This window comes from Chiroxiphia lanceolata, chromosome 4 (genome assembly GCF_009829145.1).
Source record: "Chiroxiphia lanceolata isolate bChiLan1 chromosome 4, bChiLan1.pri, whole genome shotgun sequence".
NCBI classification, from domain to species: domain Eukaryota; kingdom Metazoa; phylum Chordata; class Aves; order Passeriformes; family Pipridae; genus Chiroxiphia; species Chiroxiphia lanceolata.
This window is the reverse complement of record NC_045640.1, coordinates 74527941-74551307: the sequence shown is the minus strand read 5'-3', so window position 1 is coordinate 74551307 and position 23367 is coordinate 74527941. Positions and strand designations below refer to the sequence as shown.

Genomic DNA, 23367 nt, shown 5'->3' with positions numbered 1-23367 from the left:
AAAACCCAAAATCTTGTTCGGCAAAGCAGGCAAAGACAGTGACAATCCCGCCAGTTTCCAAGGGCTTTAGACTGGTGAATTAAATGCTCTGGATTTCACTTCTCCCATGGGACTTCCATGAGAAAAGGTATCCAATGCCTCTAGCACTTTTGGAACTCGCAGTCCAGGTGCACAGGAAATACCTGCATCTTTTTTCCCACATCTTTTTAATCTCCGAAGTAAGGACACATTAGACACACCTGCTCATTGCTTAAAGCTTATCCCCTGCTGTGGGTGAAGCCGTTAAAAACCTGAATAGGGCAGCAGGGCAGAAATGGAATCAAGAGACACGTCGGTGTCTTCCCAATAAAACTGGAAAAGAACAGTAAAGCTTCCTAGATTTGGGCCCAAAAGGGTGTTTCCAGCTGGGATCAGCGGAGCCATTCCCACACAGTACTCACCGCCACTGCCCACGCATCTGGGACAGCAGGACCCAGGGGGTGTGTCCTGCAGCTCCCCTGGTCCACAGGTGAGGGTTGGACAGGTCCTGGGGGTGCAGCTCACCTTCCCGTGGGCACAGGAGCACTGGACACATCCTGAGCTGGCCCACTGCGTGCCATGCTGCAGCACAGGAAACACAGTGAGACCTGCAAATAGATCCTTCCCTCCCTTGCCAAAGCCCCCTAAATCAGTATTAACTTCCCCAGTGAAACTCCCAGGCTGCTGGATGCAGCCCCTCTCCACTTCAGCTTCTGTGGGGTAAATTCTAAATTTAGAGACCTGTTTTCTTCAGAGGAATATTCCATATAGGCCCCAACATGCACCTGACCACAAGGTGGGCAGGTGAACAGCCCCCACCCCACGTACCTAACACACTTCACTGTGAGTCAGATAGTTAAGATTTGCTTACTCATCACTGCAGGAACATACACCTCTGCCCTGAGGCACGGGGAGGAAAATCTGGCCCCAAGAAGAAACAAGGTGGCGAGTTGCAACACTTTCCAACAAAGAGAGAATGTTAATTTCCATAAAAGATGCAATATTGAATTAGGCAGGGAGTAAACAAGCTCCTTCCAGACAGAGGATACATATTTTCCTCACTAGGGCCACTGCTGCCAGCTGGATACTTGTAGAATGAAGGTCAGGTCCTGAAGCATGACAACCGGGGAAAGTTCTTCCTTCAGGAAATCTGTGCTGCCCAGCAGGATGAGGTTTTGCACTGACAAAAAGTTCCCTTATGACCAGGTGACAGGGAAACAGGACTACAGGCACCAGTATGCCCACAGCCTCGTGGGGATGCCGACCCAAAGAATGGGCTCACAGAGAGCCAAAGACAAAAGCAAGAGAGCACAGGAAAAGTGCAGTGACAGCACAACCAAGAAGAAATATAATGCAATATGATATAACTTAGTATCACCCAAACCACAGGCACAAAGAAATACGAGAAGAGGATGGATGTGCTACCCCTGCATGCCAGTTTTTGTCTAGCTTGTAACAGATTCATGCTGGTCATGCCTCATGCTGAAACAGAGGGTTACAACATCCATCTCAGGTGCAGAGTGCACAGTCCAGATATGCAAATGTGCCTGGGAATTTTAGCATACTTCTTGAGATTTGGGGCCTGACTTGTCAAACAGAGAAGGCTGTAAGAGACCAGACGTAGGACTTGGGTTCGCTATTCAGCCATTTTTCTACATTTGCCTAATGCTTGACATGATTCATTAACTGCTACCCGTGAATCTTTATTTTTTCCTTATCTGCAGACACTTACTCTGATTGTTTTGGCCTTTCAGCCCCCTCTGGGTGAAGCCACATCCCAGAGCCTGCCTCTTGAATAATTCAGGATTACAAAACACAGAGCCCAGGTCGCACAACCGCAATCAATCTCTGGAGCATAGATGGCTGCCCAGAGAAAAGCCTTCTTTCAGGACAGCTGATGTGGCAAGTTCACTGTGCTTTGCTCCCCTCCTAATGCTACTGTATTGTCTCAAGTTACCCACAGAAGCAGGAAAGGGAAGGAACAAGTGGGAAATTTTCTCCCCTTAAGCCACACAGGACACACAGCGACACATCCCCTTGCTGCAAACCCTGCTGACCAAACTCCTGCTAAATTCCATTATCTGACAGTGATCCTATCCTTCCCCTGCTCAGCATCCTGCACTGACTGGACCCAACAGAGCTAAACACAGGTAAGGACTGTCCCTGGTGAGGAGCAGGACGGAGCACTCACGCTGTGGATCTGTCCTTCGTGCTGGCAAAATCCTTCGGCTCGGGAGGCACACCCGGGGCAGCACTTGTTGGAGGCTATTTGGAGCACTTCTCCCTAAAAAGACACAAGGTCCAATAAACACGTGACATCAAATAGAGACTTTATCATGAAGGTAAAGCACCATGGCCCTGGTGCTCCCAGTTTGGAAAGGAAAGGTTTCAAGTTCCATATACGACGCTGCTACACCACATCCCTTTGCTGAGAGGTGACACACCACTGTGTATTTGCCATTTTTCTCTCCAAACAACAGAATAATTTACATCCCTAACAGTAAAATCAGGAAGCCTACAGCTGGACTAGTTTTCAAGAACAGAAAGTACTTGCTCCAAAACAAACCCCAAGATTATTCATTGAAACACCTCTGAGAAATGTGGGACAGGTGTAGTTTTGTCCATAGTTTTCTCCATGTACAGGATGGATCTCAGTGTAACATTTCACCACAGCAGAAGTGCAGAATGAACGTGGAACCATCAACTGCACTGCTTCGGCTTAATCACCACTTCTTAAAAAAAATAACACTACTTTAGAGTTAACTGAAACTTGCTGACCACTTCCAACCACGGCACAATCAGGTGAGGCTGCTACCACTTCCCTTTGCATGTCCCAGACCATGATCTTGCCCTGGAGAATCCGGTCTTGGTTGCTGGTTTGTTTTGGTTCACACCACTAAACTCATGTTTGTTGATTTTCCACCTACCGAAAACATCCTGCAGACACAGCAGCAGGTCTGACACATAAATGTTTAGACTGCTGAGATTTGTTTGTTTATGCCTTGTTGCTGCAACAAGATCAGCAACATTTGCAAAAATCTTAAATAAATAAGCAGACAAGAAATAAACCATGGAGAGGGGTGGTGATTTCTGACCTTGCTCACCAGTGGGTGGTTTAGCCTTGAGGAATGACCAGATTTTTTTCTCCTGAGATCCTCGGTGATCCTTCTTTTCAATGTTTAAGTGACCAAATGCTTACTGAACACTTAAACTGTTTGTCTTGAAGACTGCCCATGTCAAGGAGTCACACAGATCCATTTCTCACTATAAATCTATTTCCCTTTATGAGCTTTAAAGTTGCCACCTTTTCATTTATCTATTTTTTATCATCTTGTCCAGCACACTCATTATTAGGTGTGCCATGACAACGCTCTTCTAATTTCTCTCCTCTTCAGCACAAAATTTCCTAATGTTTCAGTCTTGCTTTAATCAATACACAATGATAATAACAGGGAAAACTGCTAAGAATCAAAATTATTTCCTCATTAGCGCTGTCATGCTGGAAAACATTTTAACCTGCTTCACAAAGCCACGTAATTATATTGGCAGTGCTTCTTTAAAACTCTCATTTTCGTTGTCATTTATGCATCCTGCCCCAGTAATCCAGATGTTACTGCAAGACCAATTCCATGGCCAATTAATGAAGGCCCAGACAAAGACAACCAGGAGACAACGAAAGCTCAACAAGCATCACGAGGAAGAAGAAGCTGCAAGACAGACAATCTCAGCTCTGTTGTTGCTCAGCAGAGTGGAAAGTGTCCATCTGCATCTTTGAGGGAGCCCCAGCTCCACCTTCAAACGAAGGGGGACTGCAAGCTGGGCTCCTGCTGGGAGGTTTGAACCCAATTCAGGGGCTTCCTTTGGGATCGAGCTGCTCCAACCCCAGGCCTCTGGCTGGGGTGCGGAGAAGGAGACAAAGGCTTCCCACACCACGTGTTTCCTGCACCGACGAGGAGTGAAAGGGTACAGAGCCTGTGCCTGACCCTGGGCAGCCACACACACTTGTTGCAGTCCTGCCTTACCTTCTGGAAGTCACACTGAGGGGGTTTGCACACCGTGGGCTCACAGGTGACAACACTGCTCCGGCAGCGGCAGCCCTGGCAGGAATCCGGCTTCCACACCGTGTTATTCTGCAAAGGGGCAAAAGCTGGAAGTGAGACCCACAGAGCACAAGGCCTGTGCTGTTTTACACAACAGCAAATGGCTCAGATAGCTCAATACAAACAGAGTGGAACAGAGCAGCCCTCCCTCCCACAGCCTCGTCAGGCCCAACTTTGGCACCGTTCCCTCCACAACCTCAAACACGCGGCTGAAAGACAAGGCCATGCCCGGCAAACAATCGGCTCCGATGGCAAGACAGCCCATAGGACACAACCTCCTGCAAACTCCAGGTGATCAGAGCATCTCTGGGAAACTTCTCTGCAATCAAGGTCAGACTGTCCACGCTGCAGCTCCTGGACGGACACAGGTTGTGCTGAGGCAGAGGAGCTCGCTCCTGGACACATGGTCAGGGATGAACGGGCCCTACCGGGGCACATTCATTCCAAAACATCCTCAAGGACACTCGGGCCAAGCAGACAGTCCGACAGACGTGGAGATAGCTGTCACCACCACTTGATCAGTGCACCCAGCTGGAACACCCACAGCTAATTCACAAGGGTTGTCACCACCCAGGCCTGACCCCTTCCCATTCCCTCCACGCTGAGGTCGTGATCCCACGCTGCCATCAAAAGAAAATGGGAAGAGGAAGATCTGTTTCTCATCCAAAAAACTCTTTTCCATCAGACAATCCCCGTGTGCACACTGGGATAAGCTCACACCACGACAGCCCCTGTCTGAGCCACTGAGCCTCATTTTTAATGGATTTGCACGTAGCCCAGACATTGCTACTCATTTCCATGATGTAGCGATTTACTCCAGTAAGTCAATTTACTCACAGTGTAAAGCACAACTTATGCAAATTAAGACATGGAAAGATGATTAACAGTTGACTACTACGAGCACTTTTAGAGCCAGCCACTAAAACTGTTAAGCATAATGATAAAATACTGAAATGTGCCTTAAAGGCCCATTAGGTGCTTAATGAGAGAAAAAAAATCCTGAAAAACGTGGCCACTTGCTCAGGCACTTCCACAGAAGCTCTCGGGTGCTGGATCAAGAGTATAAGTCTGCAAACACTTGGACACCCAGAAACAGTGCTCAAAAATCCTTGTGTCTCTTCCCTGCTTTACAAAAGCATTTCTTCCCCATCAAACTGTGCTCCTCTCCCATGGTAAAGGTCATGCACAGGTTACAAACACTCTGGCAGCATCAGAAATTCAGGGGCATTCCCTGTGAAGGCAATGCTGACCTTAGACAGGGTCCAGCCCTCTGGGACAGGACACCAACAGGGCAAAGAGGGATGGGAATTCCTGCCCCGGAACACAGCTGGTTCTCCTCCTCTTGCTTACACAGGGCTGTAGAACAGAAACCTCTGCCAGCAGATTTATGGTACAGTTAGAGAAGAGATTAAGGTTAAGTTATGTGTGTGCTAAGCTTTAGCTAAAACACACCCCGGAGTTAACTCATCCTGCTGGCTTTAGCAGCAGCCTGTGTTTTAAAACTGGCAGCTCCCTGCAGGGAAACCAGGACTGGGAAGGGAAAGGGCAGATTTAGTGCCTCATCCCTTGGCTCTCCTAAACCTTCACTCGTGGCCTGTCTCGCTTATTACAAAATAAAACCTTAAAGAATTCCCAGAGTGGGATAATGGCCAAAGGACCCGCCTGGCACAGGCTGAGTACAGAGCCACCCTTACCCACATTTTGAGAGTTAAATGCTCGGGTTTCTGGCAAGAAAACCCTCTCTTTGGTCTTCTCCCTGTGGGGTCAGATCACCTGCTTCTAAATCCATGCAGTAGTCACTCGGGAGCATCCAAACACATCAGTGAATTCCCTTTGCCAGGTACCAGCTCAAAATTGACACTTCTCTGCAGAGTTTTAAAAATTCAGAATCTAGTTGATAGTCAGGAAGCTTCTACCTGATTTTTTGGGATGTGAGAGTCTCCCACACAGTTCACGGGTCTCGGTGTCCAGGTTTCTGGACAGTTCAACATTTACCTTAAGATTCCTTGCAACAGACCTAAACTCCAGTTTGGAAAGTCTGGATCCCACCCACCCATCCTGCACGTTGTGAGGCTTTGTTTGTCCTCATCCAGCACTTACCAGGATGCTTCAAAGCTCCCAGGTAAGACTGTTATAAACATAAAGCAAGACTTTTCAGTAGACATTTGAAGAGCTGTTGGAAATCCACCTGGCACCTTCTCCAAGGCCCCGTAACCCTCAGTGGACAAATTATCTGCTGCCATTTAAGAGCTGAATTCTGATCCTGCTGAAAGTGTATTTTTATCAATAACAATTTAAGGGGCTTTTTCCTTACAAGTACTAATATAATTAACAGTATAAATAATGAAATACTGTGCACTTTGAAGACAGAAAGCACTCCTTAAGAGCCAAGTAGTGCCATTATAATTTATTAATTCTTTGGATTTCCCTACATCAAAAGAAGAAATGATATCTAATTCAGCCGAATATTAAAACACCAAAATGAGGATTTAGAAAAAGGCAGGAGAGCTGCACATTGAGAAAATAACACGAAAAGGAGGCAAGAGCACAACCAGCAGTAAAAGCAAAGGAGAGCTGAAGCAAAGAATAAAAGCTAGAGAGACAAAGAGCAGAGCTGGCATGGAGGGAGCCCAGAGCAGCTGTGAGAGCTCGTGTTTGGCTGCTGTCACACTGTCATATTAACCAGGGCACACAAACACCTAAATCTTCACTGGCTCTCATAACTTCAGACAGCTGCACCTGTTCCTCCTCTACCTCTGCAAAAAAAAAGAAACCCACCCAACAGATCAAAAATAATCAGAGTCTGCTATTAATATGCAAAAAGCCTCAGTAATTTAATCAGATGCTGCTTAACACAGGCCAGATAACAGTCTGTGTGCTATTCTGGTGTGGTGACTGGGGAAATAAGAAGCATACAACAGCTGCTTTGAGTTCCTTTTCCAGCTCCCTGAAAATATCCAGTCAGTCCCTAAAATGTCACTGGGTGCTGGGAGACTTCACGTGAGCCAGGAGTGAAGCTGCAAATCTTTACTGCCATACCAAAAACGAGGTGGTGGTTGCTGCTTATCATGTGCCACACTAATTACCTTCCCTGCCCTGAGGAGACACCAGAAAAACTCACAGCTCAAGAAAGACAAGGAGCTGCTGGAGACGGTCCAGGGGAGGCCACAAAGATGATGAGGGGTCTGGAGCATCTCTCCCGTGAGGAGAGAATGCAGGAGCTGGGTCTGGTTAGTCTGGAGAAGAGAAGACTTAGAGGAGATCTCATCAATCCACACAAATACCTCCAAGAGGATGGTGCCAGACTGCTTGGTGGTGCCCAGAGACAGGACGAGGAGCGACGACCACGAACTAAAACACAAGAAATTCCACCCCAACACGAGGAAGAACTTGTTTCCATGAGAGTGGCAGAGCACAGGAACAGCTGCCCAGGGTGGGCATGGAGCCTTCCTCTCTGGAGACATTTCAAACTCACCTGGATGTGTCCCTGTGCCACCTGCTCCGGGTGACCCTGTCTTGGCAGGGAGTTGGACCAGGTGATCTCAGAGCTCCCTTCCAAGCCCAGCTATTCTGGGATTCTGTGATTAACTCTCCAAGGGGCTGCTGTGCCCGAGATAACCAACTGAGGGAAGGCAGGGGTCGGCTGTGAGGAAAGGCAGGCATCGGGTGCCCCGGAGGCGGAATTCCAGGCTGCTTTGTTGAAATGGCAGGCAGAGCCCCGAGCAATTACACTTTTGGTAACAATTACCAGCATCACCCAGCGGCTGCCAAGCCAAGAGCCTTGGCAGCGCCCGCAGCACCGCTCGCGTTTCTCATTTCCACTCCAATTACCTGACAATACCAGGCAATTGGCAGGGTAATCCCGAACCGGAGGGAAGCCGGGAGAGCGCTCACGGTCTGTGGGGATACCCATTAATGGAGCAATGAGGAGGTGAAAGCAATTCAGAGACACATAAAGGGCTCCTCGTGTCCGTTCAGGTTTGGGTTGGATGTTTTATCTCTGGCAATGGGGAGCTGTTCCCCGGCAGAGGATGTCTGAAGATCTAATTTTTGCTGGCATAGAACAGAAACTCCTTGACAATGGGCTTTTAATGGGCTTATTCCAGCAAGCCCCGAGCAGAACAACATCATCGGAACGACTCAGGCTCACAAATCAGAAATTCAGCTCCTCTCAGTGGAAACAGTTTTAGCCCTACACTCCTAGGAGAGAACAGAGCAGTTTAGGCAGAGTGTAGGGCTTGATTAACAACCCAGTAACACGAACAGGAACCGGGAGCTGGTTTTCTCCTTCTTCCAACCAAGGAATTAAAACGTTACACAAATTAAAACAAGGCACTGTTTTCACGGTTCGCTACTCTGCTGGTTTTCTACGTTTTTTTAATTGTCAAGTCTTTCACCAGCTGTACCAGCCTTGTAAAAATCAAGAGTCTAAAAATAACATTCCCCTGTGGTCCTAAGCTACTGCAGGGATGGGAAGACTACGATATTCCAAGCTGTTCCTCAAACACTTAGGTGCTGCTGTAAACTTTATCCTATCTGACACAGACACAAAAGCAGTCACTAGGAAAGGGCCCCAAAGAATCAAATGCACTGAGCAAACAGGGTAGAGGGACTAAAACTGCGTTATAAAATCATTGGTTCTAATCAGGAACTAAATCAGCACACAGGAATCTTTGGTAAAACCAATAGGTCAATTTTTGGGAGCAGCAGTGTTCCTTTGGAAAGGTTAATGCCTTTTGGTTGGCACACAGCAGCAGTTCTCCTTAGCATCCAGAAAAAAAAAAGAAGTTGGGGTCCTCCTGCTGTTTTTTCCCCCCTTTATTTAAGTATTTCCTAACGTGCCACGAGGCAAAATTCAAACATCTCCCCAAAAGTGACTTCTGAATGGATATCAAACCCTGAATAGGTATCAAACTTTTATCCCACGGGGTAACATTTTCTAACAAAAACCCCCATGAGACCATGAAAATCATTGCAGCTCAGCCAGCTGAGTCAGCTGGGAATGGGAAAGGGAATGCCCCTCAGTACCAGTCACAAGCCCTCAGAAACACTGCACTGGGTGAAACCTAACATTAATTCTACTTCTTGAAGGCAGCAATCCACTCTAGAGCAATTTTGCGAGCCACTTCAGCAAATATACAGTTATCTCCAATTCCAGGCTGGATATTCAGGAAGTATCCTTTCAAAGCAAGGAACTACACTCCCCAAATCCTACCGTTGTCACTGTGGATCCAAGCACAGTAATGTCCCATACAGCTCCCAGAAAATACAACCCTTTGTGTCCTTATCTTCCATCTCGGCTCCCTGTGCAGCAGATTAATAAACTGGTTCTCTCTTTCCTTAAAAAGGGAAAGGAGATCCCTGCACAGTCATTAATCCTGGTGCACAAAGACTATATTACTGAGCAAAAACGATGAGGAAAAGCCTGTAGAATAAGGAATTTTGCAGACTGCCTTCATTTCCTCTGTTTCAAGAGCCTCTGGTTTCCAATGAAAGGCAGGAAGATGTCAGGAGCTGCTCTGAAAAGAACCCTGATCCGTACTTTGCCCACCTCTCCAACCTGCTCCCTTTGCTACAGATTTTCTCCTGTACAAAAACCAATTTCACAAAATCTGAGCGTCTGGAAGAGAAGTAAGCTGAGGGACAGAGATTACCACAACCTCTGCAGCTCCTGCTCTTGAATTTTTCTCTCTCAGCCCCCTTCTCAGTACTTAACACCCTGCTCGGAATAAATCTCCGGCAAAAGCTCGGGAACAGCTTATATGGCAAGCCCATAATGGGGACTGCAGAAGGAAGGGTGAGAGCACATGCATAAGCCCTTATTTAGACTCCTGAAAACAGGCTGGGTGCTTCTTAAATCTCTCCAGTGCTCACCGTTTAAAAAAGGGACAGTTTTATATCAAAGCACTTGGCTCCTTCACTCCATCTACACAGGCTGCTCCAATGAAATATTCAGCAGAGGCAAAGCATATGCACCCCTTAAGTTGTGGCTGAGGAAGCAGATGCATCTTCCCTCCATCCTCAGGCAGTAAGAATGGGCTGAACGTCACTGCAAACGACACCTGAGAACGTGCTTTTGTTAACCATTTTAATTCTGCTTCCTCAATGAGCTTCAGTGAGTGGCTGTAAGTGTGTTTTTCAAAGCACGTCTCTGGGGTGTATAAAGCCTCAGGCATCAGTGTCTTCACTCATTCAGCGACAGGAGGAACACAGGGCTCTCCTCACACAGGGCTCTCCTCACATCCCTCTCCGTGCCGCTGTGGATATTTGCCAAGCTGGAGTTTGCTCACTGACATGGTGTGAGCTAATTCCTGTCATGCTGCTTCACGCTTGGTTAGAAATAATTGCTGCCTCATTACAAATTTAATAATCACACCGTGATACAGTGGAACTCTTCCTCGCAATCTTCTTTTTCTTCTTAGGGAAGATAGGAAACAGATTGACTGTTACACAGCTCAGGTATTTTTCATTAATTTTTTTCCCCCTCAAAGAAGGAAACCCAGTTTTCCAAGATTTTGCTCAGGTAGTTTTTACAGGGCTTAAGAAACACCTCACCCTGCTTTTAACGCTGGGTTCCTGCAGGATCCTGATAAGGCTTTTAGTTCTCCTTCATCTGCATCTACTTTGAGGAAGCCTGGGAAGAATCCCACACTTGGGGACTCCCTGTAGGCTCAGTGATTCCCAGCTTCCCTGCAGAATGAAGAGGTTTAGGAAAAATGAAGTACTCTTGAGGGAAGTGTCCTCTCTGCTGAGTGGGATAGGAATGAAAAGTCCAGGATGGACAGGCAGGAGAGGTTCCCCCATTTTCTAAGAACGCTGCAGCAAAGTACCAAGGAACATTCCCAGAACTACAAGTACCTTTGAGCAGCTCAAATCACAAGCCTTGTTTCAGTGCAACCATCTCTCCTGAAGATCTTGGAGATGGGAATTCCCAGCAGCAAGGCCTTGGTGCTTCTGATATTTTCACATTTCTCAACTTGTTACTCCCCACGCTTTTAAAATCAGCAGCATGTAAATTCAATAAAGCTCAACCTGATAACTAAAAAGGGGAGGGGATTTAGAAAAATATTCTATTGTATTTTTCCTTCCTCTCCTTTCCCTTTTTTTTTTTTTTCCCCCTCAGCAAAGGAAAAAGCTGAGCTGGGAGATGCAAGACTACTGAATCCACCTTCTTTCCTGCACTGCTCTTTCCCTCCTCTGCACTGGCACACTTCCCAGAGCTCTGCACACAACAGTGGATGGATGGATGGGTTTTCCAAACACCTGCATCCATCACTTGATTTGACCTCCAGAGGCCACATTCTTCCCTGCACCTTTAGTTACTTTTACCTTAAAAAGAACGACGGAAAGCGATGTGGGTCACCGGAGAGAAGCTGCCAGCCAGGCTCCCCCCTTTCCTGCCTGCAGGGAAACAACTGTGACACCCTGGTTCAGGAGTGCCTGGATGAACCACTGCACCAACCCAGAGGAGAGCACATCCCAAACCACAGCCTTCAGCTTGTGCCCGGTGTTTCCTGCTCAGGACCACGGGGAATGTTGTTTCAGGCTGGGGAAAGAAACTGCTGGTAAGACAGCCTGTTTTTCAGCAGCTTGGGAAAAACCCAGTGGGAATTGCAGCCATCCAGCATCCTCCCCTCCAAACATGCACCAGGGAGCTTCAGAGTGAGGAGGGGCTCTTAAAAAACACAGAGGAAAGCAAACCTGGAACTCTTTGAAACACAGCACACTAAAAATTCTCCAGCTCCCCCCCCCCACCTTCAAAGGCTGATGAAAGACGCCTGATGAAAGCCTGGAGAAAGTCAGGGCTCTCCCTGCAAAACATGGCTCCAGGGAAATCCCAAATTCCCCAGCCCACACCAGCCCCCCACGGGCTGAGATATTTAGACAGCCAAGACACATTGTTCTTGGAGAGGAGGAAGTACCAAGGGATAAAAAATTGCTTCTCATCCCCTTATTAATCTGCAGAGCTTTCCCATCCCCTGACAAGGAACAGGGAGAGACAGAATTCCGGAGCCCGGCTCACAGCACACTTGGCTGGAAGACAAGCCAACACATGGAGTTTTTTCCTACCTTTCCCTGTGTGATTAACCTGGGCACCACTCCCTGTCTGCAGACATTGTACACAAAGACTGATGTGCCCACAAGCTACATGCACAAGTTGTATCGTGTCCCACCCCTCCCCATCCCGCAGTTTTCACTGGAAAAATAGAGGTTTATAAAACAAGAGACTCCTCTCTGTGAAGAGGATTATCTACCCCAGTAAAACTTCTGTAGCAGGCAGAAGTTATTTCTAAATGCTTTAAACATAGGGCAGGGAAGCATCCTTCATATCTTCCTGTCACCTTTCCCTTCTTCTCCCTACTATTTTCCATTTCTTATTGCCATCATGCATTAAAATCTTAATATTCAGCCTACTCGGCATCATTTACCTTTTCCCACTTGGTTTGGGCTCTGCTACTTGCTGTCACTTTTCAAAACTTTACCAAGCTTTGGGAAGTCACACTGTGACAAAAGGAAAATCCAGATTTTGCCATTGTGGTACCACCCCGTTATTGGAATCTCTTCAACATTTTCAGATTACCTTTCCTTACTTAATTGAAGATATTAAAGATTCAGATATCTTTCATTATTTAAGTTTTTTTAACTTCCCCAGAATGTAAGGGCACTCTGAAAGGAGATGACACTTCAGTGCTGCCTTGAAATGGCTCAGGGTGAAGTGCACCAGAGAACCACCTTGCCTCGTGGAAACATTTGTTTCCAAAACCGAACTGTTCAGAGGAAAGTCATTTTGGACAACGGACAATTTCTTCATGGACCAGAATGTAAAGCAGACCCAAACCTGTCAGTTTTGCTGACCCCAAAACCCAAGGAGTGCAAGCAGTTATTGCTCCCAATGAAGAGCCACAGCAGCCAGTGTGACACCAGAAGAAAATCTAAAGCTCAAACACGCTTAGGGGAAAAAAATAATATCACATTTTCTCTCCAAAATGTCTCCCGTGGACACTGTGCCCTCATTTTTAGCTGGTCACACGCCCCATCCCAAGAGCTGAGATCTGGATTTGAGCTATGCCAATGTGATGCAAAACAACCTGAATATTTCAGATGGATGGGTCTGGCAAGTCCCTTCCTTCCAGATGTCATTTAAATTTTATGGAGAGGCGTAAGAGAGGTGATTTATGGAGGATGGAAGTCCTAGGAGGAGCAGCCTGTCACACACAATACTCATACTTCGTCCACTGCTCTGAAGTAATGGCAAATTGCACACACTCCAAGCCAGGAGACAGCAGGGAAACTCTTAAAAACTGGTAGAAAAGCAGAGCTTTCCACTTCTGTTCCAGCCACCTGGCAATGAATGATGATCATTCCTGCTCAGTGGCCATCCTATAAACGGGTTGGTAGTGTCAGCTCTGCCCCTGCACCGTCACAGGGCCAAACCACACCGGGAAATAAGGGGCAATTGCAGCAAAACAGCCAAAACTCAATGAAATCTTAGAGAAGATGTCCCTCGATGCCCACAAATCACTTTTATGGGACGGAGAGGAGCAGCCAAACCTGCGGAACCCTTTTACTTCACTCTTAGATTTCCTCCTTCTCCCAGGAAAACAATCATTCCTGCTGGTGCTCATCCAGGCAAGCTCTCCTCCCCCTGAGTCCAGCTAACGAATCCAAACCAAACCCTGCACTTAACAAAACCCACGCCTGACCCCGCAGCAAAGCTGCACCTTGCCCTGCTTTGATCCCCCCCAAGACAAACAAAATAAAGCAAGGCTCTGGTCTACAGTCCTCCGTTTCATCTTCCCCCCCAGGCAAAATGAACTTCAGTCCTTCTTAGGATGGGGGCACTGGAAATGCCCTTGGATAAACACTTGGCTTGTCTCATTTACTTGATCTCTGTGTGTTCAGCATTTTACAGACACATGAGCCAGTCCAGGCTCCCTCTCTCGTTTTTCCCTCCGTGCTGCTTCGCATCTGGTTAAATTCAGGGCGAGTAATCCTTCAATTACAAGCGGAGTTAAAGCTCAGTTGCCGGGAAAATGGTGTGTGAAGTGCCTGTTTACACCTCCAGTGACTGAGGGAACCATTACCATCCATCCAGCTGTCGCGGGCCTTTGTATCATCTGCTCAGGCCATTAGGATTTAATTCTTTTACATGCTATCTACCAGCCACTCACTTGTAGGAACCTGCAATTAAAAGCACCGCGTCAAGCCACACAGAGCTGGGACAAAACAACACAGAGCCAACAGTAATTTCAGTGCTGCCCAAAGGAGCAAAATGTGTTCCAGTGCCTTAACCAGATCCATCAAACCCTTCCAGTTATTCCTTCCCTGGAGGATGGAATAACACATCCACTTCCCTCCTCCTTGAACATCACACTCCCAGCACAAGCGCTGGTGTCAAAACCTCATCAGAAACAACCCGTTTTTAATTGCTTTACATTTCAATGCTCTCCCTAATTAGAGACATTTTGGAGCTTCTCATAGTCCAAGGCAGGTAAAAGAGATGCAAATTAGGACAAGGTTTACCCAGAAGGCCAGAAAAAACTAATTTAGCCTTAAAGCAAGACAAAAAAGACCTGACTCCAAAGTACCCAACTGTCCTGACATGAGACTTTTTGGAAACCCTCCCAAAGAATCCACGTTTACAGTTTTGCAGGGGCAGTGAGCTGAATTGGATATTTGCATTTGGACCCTGCATACTCCGTCTCACTTCTCCTCTGGGAATCCAAAGGCACTCCAGGGAAAAACCCAGTTCCCAACAGTGCATCACAACTGGATTATCAGCTCTAAAAAGAATCGAAAAATACCACTAAAAATACCCCCACAACATAAGACATTTAACAGATACCTGAAGAATAATCAAATAAAATAATCACCTTCAGTACATGTTGCTTTTCAGGGCATCCACAGAAAATTATTGACTGGGCTGTGCTGATACAGACCTCTCATGGAAAATAAATACCTCGGGAAATGGCAACGTCTAAAGTAGCTTTTAATTCCTATTTCCCCCTAATCCTTACAGCCCTTCCCTCATTTTAGGTATAAAGCACACAAAAAATAAAAGCAGGACATCAAATGTTTGCCCATGTGAATCTATCAGTCTTTCCCCCCCTGTCCATGGGCACTGCTGGACTTGCCCACAATTGGATCCTTCCTTCCTGTTGTTTTACCACTCCACCTTTCATCAGCTCCTTTTTTTTCCACACACACCTGTTTCCTAAAACAAAACTTAAAGCTACACATGAACAGAAAGACATATTTCTTTTTAAAAAAAGGCAATTAAGACCTTTCCATCATTATGGTTTGTGTAGAAACCACTTAGAATTTGAAAGCAAGGCTGTTGGTTAAACCACCCAACAACTCCAGTCGTGCAGAAACGGCAGCCACAGTACAGAAAGTACTTACTGCTGGAATTGTACTAAGAAAACTTGCACTCTCCTGTAATTTGTGATTTTAGGGTCATTTATAATTATTTTTCTCACATAAAAGAGCCTCTGCCCTTGATGTTTATTGAAGTCAAGTGGGAGGCAGTGATTATAGGGAAAAGGCGATCGTTCAAACCACAATTATCTCCTGCACATGCAAACAAAGGATTTGTTTTTCAACCTCGGTAATTTTATTCAGAAGGCTTTGCAGATCTGAAGAACAGCAAGGAGCCAGGAGGAAGGTAAAATCCCTCACTCTTTCGGGAAAGGAGCCACAAAACAATTCATCATTTTGTGCACGCGGGCACAGAAATGACCCGGCTATAAAAAGCCTGGGTGGAAAAGTTCAAGGCCATGGGTGTGAAGGCTGCAGGACAGACCAGGAGCTACAGGAGATGGGTTTGCAGCTCTGTCATGACTGCAAAGTGGCTTTGGGCACGCCACCTGTAAACCTTCCCACCGGGATTGCCAACGGAATACAGAACACAGGGGGACAGGATTTTATAGGCACGTTCCCTTCTGAGCTGCAGGAACACGTTACCCGCCTGCCTGTCTCATCCAACAGAAAATCCTGGTTTGGAAACACAAAACCTGTCCCAAAGCAGGGGCTGCAGACAACGATAAGGAGAGGGAAAGGGATAAAAGCCTGAAAAAACCCCCAATATCATCTTCACATGGGGCAAAGCTCAGCCCCATTCCAAGCCGTTGGCAGTTCGGCTGGGTTTGGACTTGCAGGATTTTATTATTTTTGGTGCTCCAGCAGATTGGCCGCTTGCCCAACTCGGGATCTGAGGAAAGCCATGTCCCTCCTTCCTGAAAAACGAGCTAACAGAGATCCCATTGATACTCCACTCATCAGCTTTGTAAAACTACTCATACACAGAGCACAGAACACACACGTGCACCTCCCCAGCCATTCCCAAGGAAAAGGGAGAAAGGGAGGAAAGAACAGGCAGCATTTGGTTGCTGTGTTGTGTATCCTACTTCAAGAAGCACTTACAGAGCAGAACTGAGGATTGCCTTGAGGGGAACAGCTTTGAAAGGAAAAGGAATTTCACAGCATTGCATGACAAGTTCTAAAAATTCCAGCACTTCCCCTAAAAACATACATTTGCCAAAACAGGTAACTAAAGTCAAGCTCCTGATTCTAAATTTACGCATCAAATTGTTCAGTGTTGCTCTCCAAAAACACCGTATTCAGATGACTCTTCACAAGGCTTGGGGAGCCACTGCACAGCTGAAACAGCAGAGAAAAGAATCAAACTGCTATCAGGATCCCGAAATCCACAGCCAACTTCAGCCTCCTGATCTCCCTCGGGTATTAGATCTCCTGTAGCTTCTTTAGGGACAATCTATCCACCAGGTAAAGGGACACACTATATCTGTTGTCAGAAACGTTTAACACAATCTCAGCTTTCCAATCCCAAAGAAACAACCGAACTAAATGAGCACATGAAGTGTTTCACTGGCCACTAAGAAGTTCTTCAAAGCAGACACTTGGCTTTTCCTCCCCGGTTAATTTTCCCTGTCTGGAAAGCAAAAGCTCAGCTCGTTTAATTGGCCTTTCAACTCCTCCCTACCTCAGTAATTGAGTTGCTCAGGGTGAAATTACAAAATTGCAGATGAATTAATCCCACCGTGGCCTCTGTTGTGAACTCTCCCCCATCCCCCCGGACCCGTCCTCCTTGGTGCCCTAATTCCCAGCCCCGGCACTGCCATTCACGGGACTCTCTGCTGAGCAGATTTAACTTGCTCCATCAGCAGAGAATTAGTCACTTTTCCCTGATTCAGGCTTCTGCCTCTGGGGGAGGCAGGGGAAAACATGAGCACCCCTTCCTGCAGGGGAAAAGGTGAGCACCCCTTCCCGCAGCAGCGCACGGGTACCTGCGATTCGGTGACAGCTGAAATGACACCCTCACGTTACAGCGACAGCTGCATGAACTTGCATTTCTTGGGCTTTTCTTTAAATTAGACAACATCACTTCTGATATCATCCTACAGAAATGCTTAACTTTTAAGACTGAAAGCTGAACCTGCAGCCAAAGTCAGAACCAAACTCTGCACCATGACCAACCACAGCGGCGACAATCAAGTTGATCGTCTGCGTTCCTTCCTCTCCTGTTTCCACAAGTAAAAAAGAAATGATCAAATACACGTGGTGGCAGAATATCAGGAAGGATTTAGCATATCAGATAAACCAGGATTTGCTGACAATGAGGAATTTAGCAGACATTAGCAGAAAGTTGTCATTAATTCAGGCTACCAGGGCTTTACCAGATAATAAGTTTAAAAGCTTGTGGTTTAAAATTCTACCATTAAAGCATGAGAGGTAGAAGAAATTGCTTCAGTGGATTTAGACACTGAAGATTCTTTTTTTAACTTCCTACAGAGTATTTTCCTTTTCTACCCTCATCAGCCTATCCCATCTCTCATAGATTACAGCCCTGCTACAGCATTTGTTTAATGAAGTTTACACAACATTAGCGGCACTTGATTTAGCTGCCACAGCCACCATCTGTAATTAATCCTCCCAGGAGCCAGAATGCTGCACAGCTTGTTCCTGCAAGCTGGGTTTCTAATGTGCTACAAGCTTATGACCTCCATAATTCTGATTTCCCATCAGTTTTATGCCATCACAACTCCCCTGCATTCATCTGGCCACTCACCCCGGTTGGTGGAGGACAAGACCCACGGGGAAAGGCTGTAAATCAGCTAGATGTTACCAGGAGTCCTTTCCCTCTCTCCTTTCGTCTTTCCCAGCCCTTTTCCCAGAGCAAGATCTAAAGCATCACACAAAAAAAACTGGCCATTTCTGTGTGTATTGACAAAATCACCTCAGCCTCCCCTTCAGTGTGACGTGAAGAAGCAGGTGAGATGAATCCTACCCCACCGTGCTTCCCCAGATTCCACACCAAAACCCAGCCTGCCCGGTTTGTAATGCAAGGAGGCCTGTGCTGAATAAATAGATGAATTCCTGATTCTGGTCCAAAAGCTGCAATTTAAGGAAAGTATAACGTTCAGGGGGGAAAAAAAGCCAACCATGATTTAAAGATTTCCAGTGATACCGAATAATTCATAGCCCATCTCGGGAAATTGTTCCAATGATTTCCTATCTCCACAGTAAAAGTCTCCTTAGTTCCTAAGCTGGATTTATCTTGGTTTCATTTTCTGGCTACTCCATTTTCTTATGGACAGAACAGGTTTATTTATAATAATTTCTGTTCCCTCTGCAGCCTTCTACAGATTACCCCTTAACTTTCCATTTGAGAACTGATGCAGAGAGAGCTCCAGTCTTTGGAAATGAGGAATCATGACTCTCTCCTGGATCCCTCCATCCTTGTGCATCCTCCCGCATCCCTCCACCAAATGAACACCGAAAAATCAGATTAATGCTCCCACAGCTGTCACAGCAAAGCCAAATACCCAGCTCATGTAACATTGTTCCTCCTGAACCATAAACCCCTAATATTGGGAATTATATCAGCCCTTACCACCTGGGTGTTAACACACCAGGAGCACCCAAAAGGTTTTACAGAATCTCAGAATCCCTGAGGTTGGAAAAGACCTTTAAGATCATTGAGTCCAACCATTCCCCCAGCACTAATAAACAATGCCCCCGAGTGCCACATCTACACAGCTTTATTAAATTCTTCCAGTTGTTCCCTGGGAGAAGGGACCGAACCCCACCTGGCTCCCCCCTCCTGTCAGGAAGTTGTAGGGAGCAACAAGATCCCCTCTGAGCCTCCTTTTCTCCAGGCTGAGCCCCCCCAGCTCCTCCTCACTGGACTCATGTTCCAGACCCATTCCCAGCTCCCTTCCCTTCTCTGGACACACTCCAGCCCCTCAATGTCTTTCCCAAAACTGACCCCAGGATTTGAGGAGCTGCCTCAGCAGTGTTGAGCACAGGGGGGCGGTCACTGCCCTGCTCCTACAGCCACACTATTTCCAATAAAAGCCAGGATGTTTGTATCCTGTATTCAGATGCAAATATATATTAATGGAGGGGTTTTTTTGGAAATAATACTTAAGTGTATGGGGTTTTTTCCCCCTGGGTCAGAAGGCCTGGAGACCCTGACCATTTCTTCTCTTAATCCATCTCTGCCTGCAGCCAGTTCTTAGGGAACAGAAACAAAAACGTGCAAGTGGCCCTGGCCTCTGGGGCAAGATAAGAAGGAAGGAGTGCTTTTGTGGTAGGTTCCCAAGCTGAACTATTATGCATTCCCAAAGGAGTCATGTGCAAACATGTTTATTGACTCCACACCATAAATCACTGCTTTCCAAAGCAAAGCCAGCTTTGCATTTCCAGTGCTCCAATTTGGCTGGGACAAACAAGGAGGAGCAAGCCCTGAGCTTCTGAACCTCTCCATAGAGTGTTCACTTAAATGAGATTTCCTCTCCTTAGGGCTGGAAGGTGTGTCCTGCTCTGAGGAAACCACGATGGAGTTAAAAAGAAACTTTCAAAGGGAGATAACAAAATGAACCATCTCTGCCCTCAGCAACTTTTACTAATAATTACTATTGTGTGTTACAGAGCTTGGGAGGCCCAGAGGGGCTCAGGGTCCCCTCAGTCCCTGCACAAACAAGTGCCAGCCCGTGATTGTCACAGAGATAACCTCGAGCTGGGAGCAGAAAGGCCAGTTGAGCTGGGAGAGGAGCTGGGACTTTGCTCAGCTGCTGGGAGGGGGTGTCAGTGACAGATCCAAGGCACTTGGATGTTTGCTTCTCTCCCAAACAGCTTCAGCTACAACCACAGCAAAGCTAACAGGTTTATCAGACCCGGTCTAAAAACTGAACCAAAAGCTTTGAAAGAAATACACAACATTTTGAAAACAAAACACAGGGCCTCCTTTGTTTGCTAAATTCTGTAGGGTTTGTTTGGTTTTCTCTAATGTTATTCCAAGGAACTACCCAGAACACTGCGTTTACCAACACCCGCATTTCAGTGCGCACGAAATAAACAGCAAAACATCTGGCAGAAAATAAATCTCCAGGGAACCTAAGGGCACAAAAATACAACCAACCACTGTTTTGATCAGCTTCCAAGTTGTTGCTCTTCTTTAAAGGGCGCACACACCTTCCTCAAAAGCTTGGCACAGGAGGTGCACACCTGCTTTTAACACTTCAAAGGTTCAGGGCAGGTGCCCTTTTGTTGCTGTGTCTTCTCCTGCAGGACTTACACTTTGGCCTTCGCTGAAGGTGTGAAGTCCACAGGTAACAGTGGAAAGGCTTTTTCCTTCCCTCAGTCTGTGACAAAATCGGATAAAATTGGGAACAGGCTCCTGTAAGCAGAGCTGTTTAAAAGCGCAGTGCAAAAAAATGATGATGCCTGCAGGAACTTTTATTTATTCATGTACATGCTCACACGAAAACGGAAAATAGGAAAAAGAGAATGGGAGAAGGGAAAGATCCCGGGAACTTCCCTCTAGAAAAAAAGCCCTTGCCACTGATGAATTTTTACTTTCTGTGTTAAGGACAACAAAAGACTCCAGCACACCAGTCCCACTGCACTGCTCTCATTTCGTGTGGACAACGTGGTCAATAAAGTACCAACTGGAACACAAGGAGGCCAAAAGCTCGTGAGAAAATCCTCTGGAAGTCTCTATAAGATGATGATTAAGAGAAAGGGGAAACTAAGGGGAGGGATAAGAGTTTTCTTTGGAATCCTAAACCACCATTTTCCAATTCCTTCAGGTACATGGGGATCATTACCTTCCTAGAGACCAAAGTGACTGTGCCAAGCAAAAAATAAACCACAGTCAAGGACCTCATTTGACTTCTCAGCAGCCACAGCAACTGCCTTGCCATGGAACAGAGACATGAACACAAAGCACAGCCGGGAGCTGCTCCCAGGGAAGCCAGAGGCAAAGTGTGGATGGATTTCCAACACTCCAAGTGCCTGGGGAGGCCCGGATTAAGCACATTTGATTAGGTAAGAGTAACCCCAGTGAAACTACTGCTCCAGTACTAATGCAGAGTGTGGGGTAACTCACATCCCAGCATGCTGCTGTAGGTCATGGATGGTCCCAAAAAAGGTAGAGGGGGAACACCAAAAGCCCACAAGAGTCCCTCTACACACAATCCCAACACCCCCAACCTAACACAAGTGTTGGTGCTGCTGTGTCTGGCTTAACCTCAACCTTCAGACACCCTGAAAAACACATGTCCCAAGCAGTTCCCACCACCCCTCACTTTAACCTGGCCCACAAAAATGGTTCATAAGCACCAGAGTAACACAGGCAACTGCCATTCCCAACCAGGATAGCCGAGGATTAAGGTGCCTGAAGATGGCCAAGGGAAGGGAATCTTATCTGCTTTAGCACATTCCTCAAAGCCAGCTGCCTCTGTAAACACCCAGATCCAATGCCAAATCAGTTCTTTCTATGTGCACGCAGGGGTTTGGCTCACAGGAGCCACAACTTCACCTGTAGGACCAAGATGAGGTAAGAAAATGAGACAGAGCAGCAGCTGGGTTTACTCCACATCTCCTGCAAGGGGAGTTCAAGGTAAATCTGTGCTCTCCCTGGAAAACACCAACTGGTAAACCAGTGTCTGCAACCCTGCCTCATGTATTAAATGAGTTCAGTGACCAAACCAGTGCCAGGGTCAAGTGCTCAGCTGGTAAAATGCCCGGCTCCACTGACATCAAAGCAGCTCCAGCACTTACAGTAGCTCGGGGCTCAAGGAATGTGGGCTTCCCAAATAGAAAGGTGCTGATCGTGTTTCCATAAGTGACTCTGGCCTCACCTCTGCTTTCTCTGCAACGCTGCAAACTGGCAAGCCTACAAACCCCACCTAAACCACTCAGGCATCACTTTCCAGAGACTGAAAGATTAAGCACGAGATCCGTTCTCCGTGCCAGCACAAGGGAGGATATTCCTCATTTTTGTGCCCTGCCCAGTGCTCCTCACACAGCCCTGCTCTGTCACTCCACACAGATGCTGCTGTCAACACCATCTCAGGGAGGCTTCCAAATACGAATCCCAGCAAATCACAGCTTTGTTGCTTCCACATCAGCACTGCCGAGGGTCTGAGCGTGAGCTGAAACGCGGCTCTGTTGTTTCAGATGTCACTGCTGACTGATGTGGTTTCAGTGACACTTCTGGCACTCTAATGATATTAAATATCTAAAGCCTTCAAAATACTGGTGTAATCATCTAAAGGGGGAAAGGCTCAATTACCAAGGTTATTTTCCCCCTGTTTCATCAAACAGCCGCTCAGAGGTTGTTGTACAAGACGTGATGGATTTAACCAGATGCTCCCATCACTTCTGCTGCAGTGCTTGAAAAAACAGCCTCTATAAATACACTGAAACCCCAATGAATTACAGAAGCATGAAATGACTTCAGTAGAGGTTAAAAACACCCTGGCATCACGCAGAATGCACTAAAAATACTAAGTCTAGAGACCTCACTGCGCCTCTCACACAGGACTGCTGCTGATTTTAACAAGGAGGTTGCTCGGGGAAGCTGCCAGATGAGGAATTATCATCCCCCCAGCCCCAACATGTGGATTTAGCAGCTATTTGCAGAGGCTAACGAAGGCATCTGTGTAAACAGGACGCCGAGGAAAAGATATGACCTTGAAGATCGGATCAGCCCCCTGGCTGGTACCTGCAGAACAAAATCCATGTTCCCAGGCAAGACTAAAAGGAGGGAAATGATCGGATATCAACAAACAGCTGCAGGGTCCCCTGTGCTAGATTTTAATCCTGCACATTCTTAACAAAGCCACGGGCTCAAAATCATCAAGAACTGCTTGCTGATACCTTGCTGACAAGCAGTGAAAGCCCAGCAGAAACATTCTGCGTAGAAAGCACCACTCCCAGT

At 46.7% G+C, this 23367-nt stretch overlaps 1 protein-coding gene across 1 annotated transcript in view; it reads right to left on the bottom strand.

The window, feature by feature from the left end:
* FRAS1 (Fraser extracellular matrix complex subunit 1) overlaps positions 1-23367 on the bottom strand; it is an 88238-nt gene that overhangs the window by 54769 nt on the left and 10102 nt on the right. Inside the window, exons 3-5 of the mRNA XM_032686713.1 lie at positions 4041-4148; positions 2210-2302; positions 441-600 (exon numbers count right to left, since the gene is read on the bottom strand). Of these exons, the coding sequence (XP_032542604.1) occupies positions 441-600; positions 2210-2302; positions 4041-4148 (361 nt within the window). The remainder of the gene's footprint in view (positions 1-440; positions 601-2209; positions 2303-4040; positions 4149-23367) is intronic.